Here is a 13,643-nt window from a genome sequence, read left to right on the forward strand (position 1 = left end):
CCTTCCCCTAGTTAAGATCAGAATGAACTTGTTTTCTATGTAAAATGATTACAGTAGGCAGTTGCAAATGGCATAACTTTTTTAATTAAATATTGTTATTTTGCAAGCCAGCACTTTGCAGTGGAGGATGTTCATCTGTGCCCTGGTGGGTACACTGAGGTGCCAAGGTGTTGCAGGCTGAGCTCCATGGAAGCACAAATGACTCTTCTTTGCCCACACTGGAATTGTTTCAATCTGTTCAACTCCTCAGCTGTAGCAGGGAGTTATTGTGGAGCTAATGAATGCCATGGCAAATATTTATTTGCATGAAGGAATGCATTTCTGCTCTAAAACCTGGCCTCCTGCATCCTCACAGTGTTGCAGTGCTGTTTATTTAATTGGTGTTCATTTAATTCTCCCTGGTCAAGCTTGTCTCCCCTCCATTGGATGGAGGTGGAATATCAGAGGAGGCCTCTGGGAAAGGCAAAGAGCACATTAGACTGCACCTGGGGAAGCACCTGAGTTTTAGGCACATCAGGTGCCCCATGGGTCTATGTGGTTGACTAAAACAAGAATCAAAGTCTTTTCCTGTGCTGATGTTCTTCTGTCACCCTCTTTCATGGCACATCCTTTACAGTACCACAGGTTTCATCAGGGAAAAGGCTTCTGTGTCATGGGTATCTTGCTGTGAAACCACACAGGTGGCACATCCTCACTTCCCAGGGCTTTCTTTTGCATCCACACTTTTTAAGGTAGCTTGTGTGCAGAATACTGTTTGTAAAAATATGAAGATTTTATCTATAATACCATCATCTCCTCTTGACATCACATGAAGGCGTGGTCCTGAAAGTTTAGATTATAGTGTGCAAAGATTGATCTTTTCTTCCAGTTTTGATACCTAAAGCCTGATTGTTAAGAACTGTTGAATCATCTCATCTTCTACAGATTTTATTTTGAATTCAGAGACACAGATAAATCAGACTCAGAAAAAGTGGGTACCCAAAATTAGGGAGCTTTTGGCGGGGGTTTGGTACCCTTGGATAAATATCTTACTTTAAATAAATTCTTTAAATAAATTCTTAAATTACTTTAAGTCAATTTCTGAAAAGGGAACAGGACTTAAGTCTTTCAACTTTTCATAAGCTAATCAGCACCTAATGGTGGCTTGTTTTGAGAAAGACTTAACCTTTCTTTTTTTCTACAGTATTTAAAAGCCAAATTCAGCTCAACTTTAACACTGTTAAGAGAAGTGAATAATTTGTAAAAGTGACTGAGAAGATTGGAAATAATGCCAAAAAAAGGTTAGAGGTCTTTTGTGTAAAATGGTAACACAACCTCTACTTCTGCATAATTTTGGTCTCATTTGCCACAAAATATGTCTGCAATAAAATGAGTTCTTGAGAAGGTGAACAAAAAGTTAAGGAGTCAAAAACCAACTTCCATATGAGCAAAACAGAGCTAGTAAGATGTCTTGGTTTCTAAAGAAGGAGAGGTTTAATAAAAAATATGCAATTGATATATGCAGTTAATTAGCAATGTACTGGAATTTACCAAGTTTTGTGACTACCTCGAGTTAAAAATGAGATTATTGTAATTAATGTTAATTTTAGAATTTTCCTCTTGGCTATTTAAAGATCCATCTAGCACAGTGTTACAGTTAGATCTTATCCACTAAATTAGGTGGCAAGCCACGAACATTTACTGGTACGAGTTTGTTCTCCAGTTCTATACTGAATTTATCTTTCAGTGTTTTCTCAACCTCTTCATCTTCAAGGGTTGTGATGTTCACCAGGTCCATGTCCTCTGTGTAGTTGTACTTCATCTCAGTGAGGGTCCATCCAACTAAGGCAAGGACCCCACTGGTGGTTTGGAGACTGCAGATTGACTTCTTCCGAAGGAGGTTATCTGGAGACACTTGCAGGTATGCATTTAGCTCCTGGAAGTCATCTATATGCCGTGGCTCGAGGGTAAATTTATGTATTTTTCTTATATTCCCCAGTTCTGGAGTATGAGGGAAGTCATTCTTGCTGTGCTCAGGAATGTAATGCTTCCTTTTGACTTTCTCCAAGTACCAGGTGCCGTTGTCTTCCGTGAAGCGGAAAATGCCAGGAGCCTGGGGTTGGTCCTTCCCAGAAATCAGCATCAGCGGCTGCCATCTCTGCTGGTTCATAGCTGTTTGCACCAAGAATACAGATGTCATACCCTAATTCTTGCAGGGCCCAGAAGAGGAGGTAGTTAGTTTCCAGGCACCATCCACCACGTTTCTTTCTCACAATCTTATTGTAAATAGCCTGCAAATCCAGTTCGATGGGCTCCCCACAGTGCATGCTGAGGTTCTCAAAAGGAATGCTCTGGATGTGATGCTGGAAGATGGCTGTCAGAGTTTGCAAGTCTGCATCCTTATGGGGCTTGTTGTAAGATATTCTTCCAAAATACTCCTGAATGTTCATTTTGCCTGGGGAGCAGAAAAGTAGCCAGTTACTGCTGTGCAGCTGACAAGGGATTCACTCCTGTTTCTGTAGCACAGGTTAACCAGCCTGCAGATGTAATCTGGGCTGTTTTACTGAGAATTTAAAAGAATTTGAAGTATTTCTTTAAAAAGAGACAGGGACAGGAGCGGGTGACAATAATGTTTTCCCTCTCTCAGGGGCTGCCTTCAAACCAGGAGGATGTTTTCCCCATGGGAAGACACAGCACATGCCATAACAGAATCTCTGGCCACAGAGGAGGATCCCACATAACAAAATTTTTCAAAAATCAAGAAACAACAGGTTTGCAGAAAAGCTGCCACACCATACCAGCATAAAAGTCACAGCAAGATCTTACTGTTTCTTTTACTGTACCAGGTAAGCAATTCTTTCTTTATCCCACAGGTAATTTAACTGGAAGGTTTTGCATTCATGGATTAAGTTAACTGGGATTAACATCTCAGTGTGTCACCATTTCAGACAGGTTTCCATGTGAAATAGATCATTGTTTTCTTAATCTCTTAAATTTCCCTGAGGAGTTTAGACAGGGCTTTGACTGTGAAAGGAAAGGACTTCAATTTTTCTAACCTAAGGATCAAAGGAATTGATCTAAAAGTATATACAAGGCAAGTCATAATCTTTTCTTTTCTTTGATCATCTTTTACAAACTAAAGGCTTTAGTTTCAGATCAAATTATTGGAAATATTTTGTGGTTTTCTGTCTGTATCTCTGATCCCCTTTCATTAGCAGAAGGACACTGTCATTGGCACTGATTGTGTGGCCAAGATACAAAAGGTTCCCTGTAAGGCTTCTAATTCAGTGACTCATCTTCTCTCTGCAAGGATTTCTTTTGCCTTTAGTTTAGATTTAATTTGGCTTTTTTCCATGCAAGGATATTTGTTGTTCAGAACAATTCACAATCTGTTAAGGGCTGTGTTAGTTTTCAGAAAATCTGAGGATTTCTTGCTTCCTTCAACTGGTTGAATATTCCCTGGGAGGATTTTCCAAAAATCTTTTTATATGGATGAGATGGGACAGACTCCCTTCCACTGAATATTCTCAGCTTTGGTCCAACTGTTTCCCCCCAGCAGTTTCACCCCATGTCCATGCCAGAAGCCTGTGAAAATCCCACCTCAAATCCATGGGTGGAAGTGCCCCAACCCTAGTAGATGAGCACATCCAATGGCCTCATCTCTAGACTTTAACCCCAGTCTTGATGCCAGCAGCACAACTCACATGACTTGCTTGTGTTGTTCCTGATCTGCACTAGTACCATCATTCAGACTGGATAATGCAAACCACAGGAAAATTTGATAGAATAGAAAATCATCCCAGTAAGGGAATAAGAAATAAACATTATCACTTCAAAAGGAACCAAAGAGTCTACATGAAAAAACAGTAATGTCTCTTTGATACTGCATTTTATGATTTTTTCCATCCCTTTTTTAGGACAAGGGCCTCATCTCCAGCAGGATCTCCTTGGAAACACTTGTAGAAAGCCATTTCCCTCCCAACACACAGCACACGTGTTGGGCAGGCTCATCCTATGGTCCTCTGCCTCATTTTTCTTTCTCCTCCCCCTTTCAGCTATCTTACATAGGAAGATAGAAAGATTTTTACCCCATGAGGGTGTGGAGCTGAATCTCTGTGACCAGCAGCAGTCCAGAGAAGTGCATCAGCTTGGTGGGTCTGACACACTTGGAATTTAACTTCAAGCAAAGCCAGACCAGTCTCTGCCCTGGGTCAGCAGCAGAAGGCCTGATGCCCTCCCTGTAACCCATCTACTGGGTCTGGAGTGCCCCATTATATGGTGAAAGTATAGAATAAAACCAGCTCCCTTCATCCAGCCATGGAGAGCCTCCATGGGGTGCTGCCAATGAGGCTTTGGGAAAATATATTGGGAAAGCCTTTTGGGAAATTCCCTCCCATGCCTCAGTTTCCCCAGCTGCCCCTTCCCTGGCCTCATCAATTTAAAGTCTGCTTCAGAGACAGCCTTGCAGTGGCTGACAACATGTGCTCTGATCTCAATGAATACTTAAAGAGGTTTAAGTACAATAAAGCTGCACTACAACATCATTGACATTAGGGAGCATCCACATAAATCAGTGTTTACTGCCTGGCTCTCCTGTAGGCAGATTTTTCCTTGGCACAGCCATTGCTGCTGTGTGAGCCAGGAGGCTGCAGCAGTGAGCAAACCTTCTCCCAGGGGACAATTTGCATTCCAAAACTGAGTTGCCAAATATCCCAAGCCTCAGTCCAGATCTCTGCCTTGTTTGCTTCTGCCCCTGCAGCAGCTGAGCTTTGCTCAGAGTTCCTGCAGCTTTGAGATTCAGATGTTGGTTCTGCCTGTCTGCACACGTCCCTCGGGATCACTGGGTCCTTTTGTAATTAGGCTGAATATTAGGATCAGTTCTTCTCTGCTGAGAATCAGAAGGGAGTTCCAAGGCTGGATCCTCTTGTACATGCCTACACTGTTTGTTTGATTCCAAGTTACATTGTGACTCAATAGCTGCATTTTTCATACACTCTGGCTCAAAAGAAAGGGTTAGTTTCACTCTCAAACATTCGGTGTTGCACTTAGAAAACGCCCTTCACTCACCATCAGCCCCAGTTCCTGTAGTTTGTGCTTTGCTAATAGGCCTGCAGTGCTGTGCACAGGCTGTGCACACTCGCAGGGGTGAGCTTTCCCAGAGGGGCTGACCCAGAGCTGCAGGATGCAGTTAAAGATCAGACATCCAGAACTCACCTCGCACGCAGTCAGCTCAGGCTTTCCACTCTGGGCTGCTCCAAAGGTCCCAGGAAGAGCGCACTGGCAACAGCAGCTCTTAAAGGTCCAGGCAGCCTTTAGTGCCTCTCAGGGACAGCCTTATCTTCCAGCACAGCAGCCAAAGAGGGCAGAGAGTTTCTTCCTTCGTAGTAGTTTATATTCTGATGGTTTTATTACTTTATTTGTATTGCCATATGTGATGAAATCCCTGTCATGCAATTTGTTGTGTTAGGTGCTGCACAGAGAGCCTGAAAATGATCCAGTCCCCAAACTGCTTACAATATTGAGGAGATTATAAGCTTCCACATCACTGAATGGCAGCTGAATCCTGCAGGAGTGCAAAGCATGGGTAGCATCAGCAACTTCTGTAAGTGGCTATAACCTATAAATCCATCCTCCACCTTGCAGGTCACCCAAGGGCTTCAGTGCCTGGGACACCTTGGTGGGGGCTCCCATAATAAAACAGCAAAGCACTCATGAAAAAATGATGCAGATTTTACATTGTTGACACTGATGTGGTCTGGATCCCTAGAGGAAATGACTTGTGATAGACAGAGAGCAATCCAGGGCAGGAAGTCACTGATTTATTGGTGGGGATGGCAGCTGTTGAACTCGTCACAGCACACTGAGCTGTTCCTCGTGGCTGACACCAGCCCCAACAAGCATCAGGGTCAGAATTTGCCAAGTCACACAGTTGTCTCAATTCCCCAGGGTTCAAAGAGAAGCCCTGTCCTTCCTTTGTAAGGGAAGATGCTGCCCCCAGAGAACTCTGAGCTCCTTCAACCTGCTGTGCCTTTAAGTATATGCCTCCAAGGTTAGTGATAAGGAAAAAAAACAAACTAGCACAATCTGAAATGAAAGCCTCTTTTTTTTTTTCTTCCTCCAACAGCAAGTTCCATTGCATTGCTGAGCAGTGTGCTGTGCCTCTCTGGTGAGCAGGAGGCTGGAGCTCTGAGCTCTGATTCTTGGCTCTGTGTGGATTTTCTCCTGCTCCACAGCTTTCCAAGACCTGCCAGCACTTTTACCTCATCCCAATGCTTTGTCCCTGCTGTCCCACTGAGTTTAGCTCCTCTAGATCCCACACTAATTTGGGGGCCAGAGAAAAACACTGATCAAAAACAAGCCAGATCCTGGGACAATTTCTTCTGATCATTTGTGTTGCAAGCTCCTGGTCCACACCATAAGAAGCCTCTCCTCCTTTTACAAACACATTTCATTTTATCATAGGATGGGAGGGCCTTATTTGCTATGAAGAACTCTTGCAGCCAAGCATATGTAAATGAATATGACTCTGGGAAGATCAGGGTTTCAGGAGCTTGCTGTGCCTCTAAGTAATACATTATGAAGATGCAGAAAAGCAGCTTTTATTAAATCTGAACTGCTAGTTCTAGAAAGCTGTACTTGCTGCATAACAAGTGAAAAAGGTTCAATGAGTTATTGTCTTTTTAAAAGCCCTAGCTGGAAAATATTAGCACGTACAAATAATCAGGACAACTTCAGTGATTAATGACATTTATTTTTTACTATGGGAATACATGCTGTAATTTGGTGGGGGGGAAACATCCGAATAATTCTAGTTCACAGTGCTTGATTTTTTTATTTCATTGTAATTCCTTAATTTGCTTAATTGTAAGTGAGTAGTTGTAATGCTTCCAAGATTTGTACATAAAGGAACATCAAGCATCTTCTCAAAGGGCAAAGGGGTCACATTTGAGTTGTTTCTCCTACTAGGAATCTTCGCCCTTAGGTATGTGATTAAGATTCATCATTTCTCCTTATATCAATATAATTAGTGTCACTGCAAACACATCTTCAGTAGAACAGATCTGTTTCACAAAAAGAGCTCTGTGCGTGTGTTTGGGTTCTGCTGTAATAATTAATCTGCAGTAGCACCCAGAGTAGCCTGAGGAGAGGAACATGTATTCCCAGCAGTCTGCTGCTGAGGGTGAGCAAACAAAATGCTCAGGAGATGCTTTCAGTTCAAAGAGATGCTGCTCTTTGGTTATGTCACTGAGAGAACAGGAGCTGTGCAAAGCCTGAAGCAACACAGAATTGTCAATAACATTTCTTATCATCAGTTCTGAGTCATAAATAACCTGTCCTCAAGTACTCACATGGTGACTGTGCACAGGTGTGGGATGGCCTGAGTGCCATGTGAGAGGGTATTGTGGATGTGACAGCAAAAACAACAGGCTATGGCTTAACTGGAGAAACTGAGCACAGGATGTCTTTATGGTTTTGGCTATTACACTCCCAAAATAATATAGTGTTCATTTTAGAGGCAGGTATGACCTTTTCCCCAGGTGGCAGCACCAGGTCCTAAAGACAAAGACATACAGCTCCATCATTCTGCCCAGCTACCCTGGGTGTGTTTAGAAAAGCTTTTAAGAGGTGAAAGGAGTAGGGAATGGGCTGAGTCTGCTTCCCACTAAGCACAAACACAAGGATAATGATTTGATTGAGCTTGGCAGAAATTATTGGTACCCAACCTAAAAAGAAAGGCAGGAATAGTTGTGAAAATCCATTTGTTTTCCAGATTCATGATAGTATGTTCTGCCTTACGCAGGTGTAGCTGGAAGGAGAAAGATTAACCTTTGGATGCCTTGTCAGAAAGAGAGGGAAGAATTGCCTGTAATGCCACTGAATTGAATTGTAATCCAGGCAGTGAGTTAGAACAACTTGTTATCAACAGGTACAAATTTCTTGTCTAGTGTTAGACTGAATTTTTCCTTCAGTGTTTTCTCTAATTCTTCCTCTGCAAGGATTCTGATTTCCACAAGATCCATATTGTCTCTATAATTGTACTTTATCTCTGTGAGTTTCCACCCCACCAGTTCCCGGATGCCGTCAGCAGTCTGCAGACTGCACATGGATTTCAATACAAACTTTGAGTTGGGTGCTGTCTGCAGGTGGGCATTGCAGCCCCTGAACTCCTCAATGTCTCGTGGCTGAAGGGTAAAGAGATAAACCCGACGGCAAACTTCATTTTCCACATTTGGGGAAGTCGAAGTGCTTGGGTTCAGAACCCACTGCTTCCTTTTCACTTTCTCCAGGTACCATGTCCCATTCTCCTCCTGAAAACGAAAGACCCCAGGAGTCTGAGGCTGATCTGTCCCTGAAATCAGCTCCATTGGCTGCCACAGCTGGTAGGCCATCCCAAATCCCCCATCCACAATGTAGGATTTGCCATCAAGATCCACTCGTAGCAGCAGATGATTGATATCCTCTGGGTAGGCATCACGCTCTGGGACATAAACTTTTGCTCCCAGAAGGGTGATTTCATAGCCAAGAGTTTTCAGGACCCAAGACAGAAGGTAGTTGTTTTCCATGCACCAGCCCCCACGTTTCTTCCTCACTATCTTGTTGTAGATTGGTTCCAGGTCCAGCTCAATTCTTTCTCCATAGTGGATGCTGAGGTTTTCATAGGGGATAGCACGGATGTGGTGCTGGAATATATCTGACATGGTAGCCAGGTCTGGCTTATTGTGGGAGCCCTGGTAAGAAATTCTGGCAAAATACTCCTTGATGTCCATGCTGCCTCTGAGAGGAGGGTGGGAAAAAATAATAGGCTGTGTCAGAAGTGGTGGAAGGCTCTTCCCCATCCCTTATAATGGGGTGCTCAGAAGAGGAGCAGGATTTGACTAATATCTGAATCACAGGCAGCTGAGTAATAATGCTGAGAGAAGCCAATGGGACACTGCTGATGAGCACAAATGTTATTTTTATTTGCCTCTTTTACAGCTGTGACAAGAGGCTCCAGCTGTGCTAAGCACATTTCAGCAGAGTTCCTGCCCAGCAAAGCTACAAATCTCTGTAGGAAGGAACAAAAGCAGTAGCAGCAATGTTTCCCTGCTAGAAATTATAGGAACTGAGACTCAGATCTGAACTTTGCTCTAGGTTTCAGCAAAGCAGAAGCACAAAACAAACCCTCCCTCTCTTGCAGTGGGATCCAGAGACAGGCACTGCTAAATTTCAGACATCTGTAAATATGGAGCAATCTGGTTCCCATTATTGACGCAAGAGGTCCAAAAATGCTGTCAAGTTCCTGTATGCAACACCCAAAGTAAAATCAAAGGAAAAATATCCAACTGTTCAACAGGATTATATTCCCAATCTCATGAAAAATGGCAAACCCCAAAATTGTATGGGGATTTTAGAAAGGTACTTCCAGTACATAAAACAAAGACAATGAAAAATTCCCATTTGGTGTAATATCCTGGCAGAAGCAGAGGGTGCCATGGTTGGGGTCCCCACACAACCTTTAGGACAGAGGCTTTACAGAACTCTGACTGCTGATCATGGCCACCACTGTCTCAACATCCAAGCAGGCCTGAGTGATCCACGATGGGGTTAAGAGCATCAGAGTCAGGAGGTTCTCTTTGTTCAGCTTTTGGCTGTTCCCAGGATTTTCCCAGAACTACAGTTCCATTCATTTCTGAAAACTTGGCACAAGCTTACTTCTTCTTGTGTGAATTTTAAACCAGTATCCCAGTTAAACCATTTTCTCCCTTTCTCACCATTCTTTTCCCTCTGCCACAGCAAGCAGAACAGGTGCAGTAACTTTTTACTCACAAGGAAAATGCTAGTGAGGGTTTGTCTGTCTGTCCATCTCTTGAGGGTGTTTACAGGGCTGTTTTCATGGGGATTGCTGAAATGAGGCAGATGGCACAAATGCCCGAGTAGCTTGAGGCTCACCACTGAGTAAATAAAGCAGCGTAGCTACAACACCGAGCAGCTGAGCTCCCTGCTCTGCCTTTACATCATTTCTGCTTTGTTCTGTCCCCAGACAGATTTAACTTCCTGCTTAGAGAGCACTCAGCTGCCAAGATCCAGGAGTTAAAAAAAGGCTTACCTGGAAATTCAGTTCAAGTGCCAGTGTGCTCCAGGACTTGGGGGTGGTTCTAGGCTAAAGTGGCATAGCTGGCTGTCCTATACTTAGCACAGACAGAGCTTGAGGACTGCTCTCCAGCTGCTCTTCCGGGGAATGTCCTTTCCCTCAACTTGCTTTCACCCACGTCTGTCAGATAGCAAAGGCTGAAAACACAAAAAAAAACAAACGGAAAAGAAAACCCGGAAGGGTGGTGCCTGAGAGCTGCTGTGAGCCAGCCAAGCCAGCAGCAGTTTGTGTTATAGATACATATTATAATATTGGCTTTTTGCAAATATTCAATGGCTTTTGTATGTGTGGTGTTAAAGTGACTTTGCTATAAAGATATCGTTTTTGTTTCGGTTGTTAATTGAGCTTAGACACAGTAGTGAAATAGCTGATATAAGTATGCTTGTGTTAAAATGCCTGCTTGGATATTATAACATCCAATGAACACAGGATGAGGACCCTGCTACAGATATGCCAACTATCAGCACTCACTGTCTAAAGACAGTGTGGACCAGGGCCCAAAACTGGAGGTGATAAGAATGGACTAAAACCACGGCCATGGAATGTGCATGCTCTATAAAGGCAGAACCGAGGAGGAGCCATGCTAAACACTTCTTGGAAAAGGTAAACTAATTTGGGGAAAAGTTTACTATGCATAATTGTTTATGAATGTTTAACAAGTCAATGCAATAGAAATGGTATATAAAGGGTGTTTCCAAACTCTTGCCCACGTGCCAAGATGCACCCAGCTGTAATAACCTTTGCTCTTTGGTCTTTGTCTCCCATTGTCCTTTATTAAACTTTTAAATTTTTACAGGAGAGTGAACCCTCTTTTTCACAAGTGCAAACCTGGCTGTTGTCAGAGCAGAGGCTGCTTCACATTTTCACTTGTTTGATGCTGTCTGCAGGGGCCTGCTCAGGCTGTCACCAAAATATTTTTGTTTCAGTAGCTTGCTGGATCTGCTAAGGTGATGTTGGTTTTTCTCAGGTGTTTTTTTTTTTCTCAGGTGCTGTGTTTTTTAACATTAGATTACTATTTGTTTGGAAATGTGGGGAAGGAAAGCTTGCATGCATTCAGTCCAAGAAGGTTTTTGCACTGTTTCTGAAGAACACCAAGATTTCAGCACAGTAACCTGCACCTGCAACCTCCTTACCCCAGTCTGTAGCACAGGAACTTCAGTGCTGCTTTTGCTTCCTTTCCTCTGTGTGACTTCCATGTGGTTTTTATTACAGCAAATTTCATAGAAGTAAGAAAGCACTGGGGAAAATCCTGTCATGCAATTTGTTGTGTTAGGCAGAGAGAGCCTGAAAATGATACAGTCCCCAAACTGCTTACAATATTGAGGAGATTTTAGCCTTCCACGTCACTGAATGGCAGCTGAACTCTCCAGGAGTAGAAAGTGTCATCAGCAACTTCTGTAAGTGGCTATAACCTATAAATCCATCCTCCACCCTGCAGGTCACCCAAGGGCTTCAGTGCCTGGGACACCTTGGTGGGGGCTCCCATAATAAAACAGCAAAGCACTCATGAAAAAATGATACAGATTTTACATTGTTGACACTGATGTGGTCTGGATCCCTAGAGGAAATGACTTGTGATAGACAGAGAGCAATCCAGGGCAGGAAGTCACTGATTTATTGGTGGGGATGGCAGCTGTTGAACTCGTCACAGCACACTGAGCTGTTCCTCGTGGCTGACACCAGCTCCAACAAGCATCAGGGTCAGATTTGCCAAGTCACACAGTTGTCTCAATTCCCAGGGTTCAAAGAGAAGCCCTGTCCTTTGTAAGGGAAGATGCTGCTCCCAGAGAACTCTGAGCTCCTTCAACCTGCTGTGCCTTTAAGTATCTGCCTCCAAGGTTAGTGATAAGGAAAAAAACAAACTAGCACAATCTCAAATGAAAAGTTTTTCTTTTCTTTTTTTTTTTTCCCTTTTTTTTCCTTCCAACAGCAAGTTCCATTGCATTGCTGAGCAGTGCACAGTGCCTCTGTGGTGAGCAGGAGGCAGGAGCTCTGAGCTGTGTCCTGCAGGGGCAGCACCCGGGCAGCTCCAGATGAGTCAGCAGAAAGAAAAATGGCTTTCCCTGTTCCTGCCCTCCACACGCTGCATCTTGGGGGTGATGGACATAACTCCCCACTCTGATCTTAAAGGACTGTGATTTTATAGATCTGGACTCATTCTCCAAGCCTATGGACCAGCACAAAGTGCAGGAAACCCCTGACACAGTGAGAGAGGAGTGAGCACAGCCCTTTTTAGGTGTTTCCTATGTTTGTTCCCACAAAGGATGGAGATTCTTGGCTCTGTGTGGATCTTCTCTTGCTCCACAGCTTTCCAAACCTGCCAGCACTTTTACCTCATCCCAATGCTTTGTCCTGCTATCCCACTGAGTTTAGCTCCTTTAGCTCCCCCACTAATTTGAGGGCCACAGAAAAATGCAGACCAAAAAAAAGCCAGATCCTGGGACAATTTCTTCTGATCATTTGTGTTGTAAGCTGCTGGTCGATAGCATAAGAAGCCTCTCCTTCTTTTACAACCACATTTCATTTTATCATAGGATGGATGGGCTTCATATGCTATAAGGAGCTATTGCACTCCTACAGCCAAGCATATGTAGGTGAATATGACTCTGGGAAGATCAGGGCTTCAGGAGCTTGCTGTATCTCTAAGAAATACATTTTGAACATGCAGAATAGCAGCTTTTATTAAATCTAAACTGCTAGTTCTAGAAAGCTAGATGCTGCATAAGCTAAATGCTGCATAACAAGTGAAAAAGGTTCAATGAGTTATTGTCTTTTTAAAAGCCCTAGCTGGAAAATATTAGCACGTACAAATAATCAGGACAACTTCAGTGATTAATGACATTTATTTTTTACTATGGGAATACATGCTGTAATTTAGGGGCGGGGGGAAACATCTGAATAATTCTAGTTCACAGTGCTTGATTTTTTTATTTCATTGTAATTCCTTAATTTGCTTAATTATGTGTGTAGTTGTAATGCTTCCAAGATTTGTACATAAAGGAACATCAAGCATCTTCTCAAAGGGCAAAGGGGTCACATTTGAGTTGTTTCTCCTACTAGGAATCTTCGCCCTTAGGTATGTGATTAAGATTCATCATTTCTCCTTATATCAATATAATTAGTGTCACTGCAAACACATCTTCAGTAGAACAGATCTGTTTCACAAAAAGAGTTCTGTGCATGTGTGCATGTGTTTGGGTTCCACTGTAATAATTAATGTGCAATAGCACCCAGAGTAGTCTGAGGAGAGGAACATGTATTCCCAGCAGTCTGCTGCTGAGGGTGAGCAAACAAAATGCTCAGGAGATGCTTTCAGTTCAAAGAGATGCTGCTCTTTGGTTATGTCACTGAGAGAACAGGAGCTGTGCAAAGCCTGAAGCAACACAGAATTGTCAATAACATTTCTTATCATCAGTTCTGAGTCATAAATAACCTGTCCTCAAGTACTCACATGGTGACTGTGCACAGGTGTGGGATGGCCTGAGTGCCATGTGAGAGGGTATTGTGGATGTGACAGCAAAAACAACAGGCT

At 43.2% G+C, this 13,643-nt stretch overlaps 2 protein-coding genes across 2 annotated transcripts in view; both read right to left on the reverse strand.

Moving 5' to 3' along the window:
• Window positions 1-1,636: 1,636 nt before the first annotated feature.
• LOC102039206 (arylamine N-acetyltransferase, liver isozyme-like) overlaps window positions 1,637-13,643 on the reverse strand; it is a 15,167-nt gene continuing 3,160 nt past the window's right edge. The window contains 2 exon segments of the mRNA XM_014310240.2: window positions 1,637-2,135; window positions 2,137-2,434. Of these exon segments, the coding sequence (XP_014165715.2) occupies window positions 1,637-2,135; window positions 2,137-2,429 (792 nt within the window). The 5' untranslated portion in view covers window positions 2,430-2,434.
• LOC102040232 (arylamine N-acetyltransferase, pineal gland isozyme NAT-3-like) lies at window positions 7,356-8,816 on the reverse strand. The gene has a single exon (XM_031063409.1). The coding sequence runs from the start codon at window positions 8,814-8,816 to the stop codon at window positions 7,884-7,886; it is 933 nt and encodes a 310-aa protein (XP_030919269.1). The 3' UTR covers window positions 7,356-7,883.

Source organism: Geospiza fortis, unplaced genomic scaffold, assembly GCF_000277835.1.
Source record: "Geospiza fortis unplaced genomic scaffold, GeoFor_1.0 scaffold1081, whole genome shotgun sequence".
NCBI classification, from domain to species: Eukaryota; Metazoa; Chordata; class Aves; order Passeriformes; family Thraupidae; genus Geospiza; species Geospiza fortis.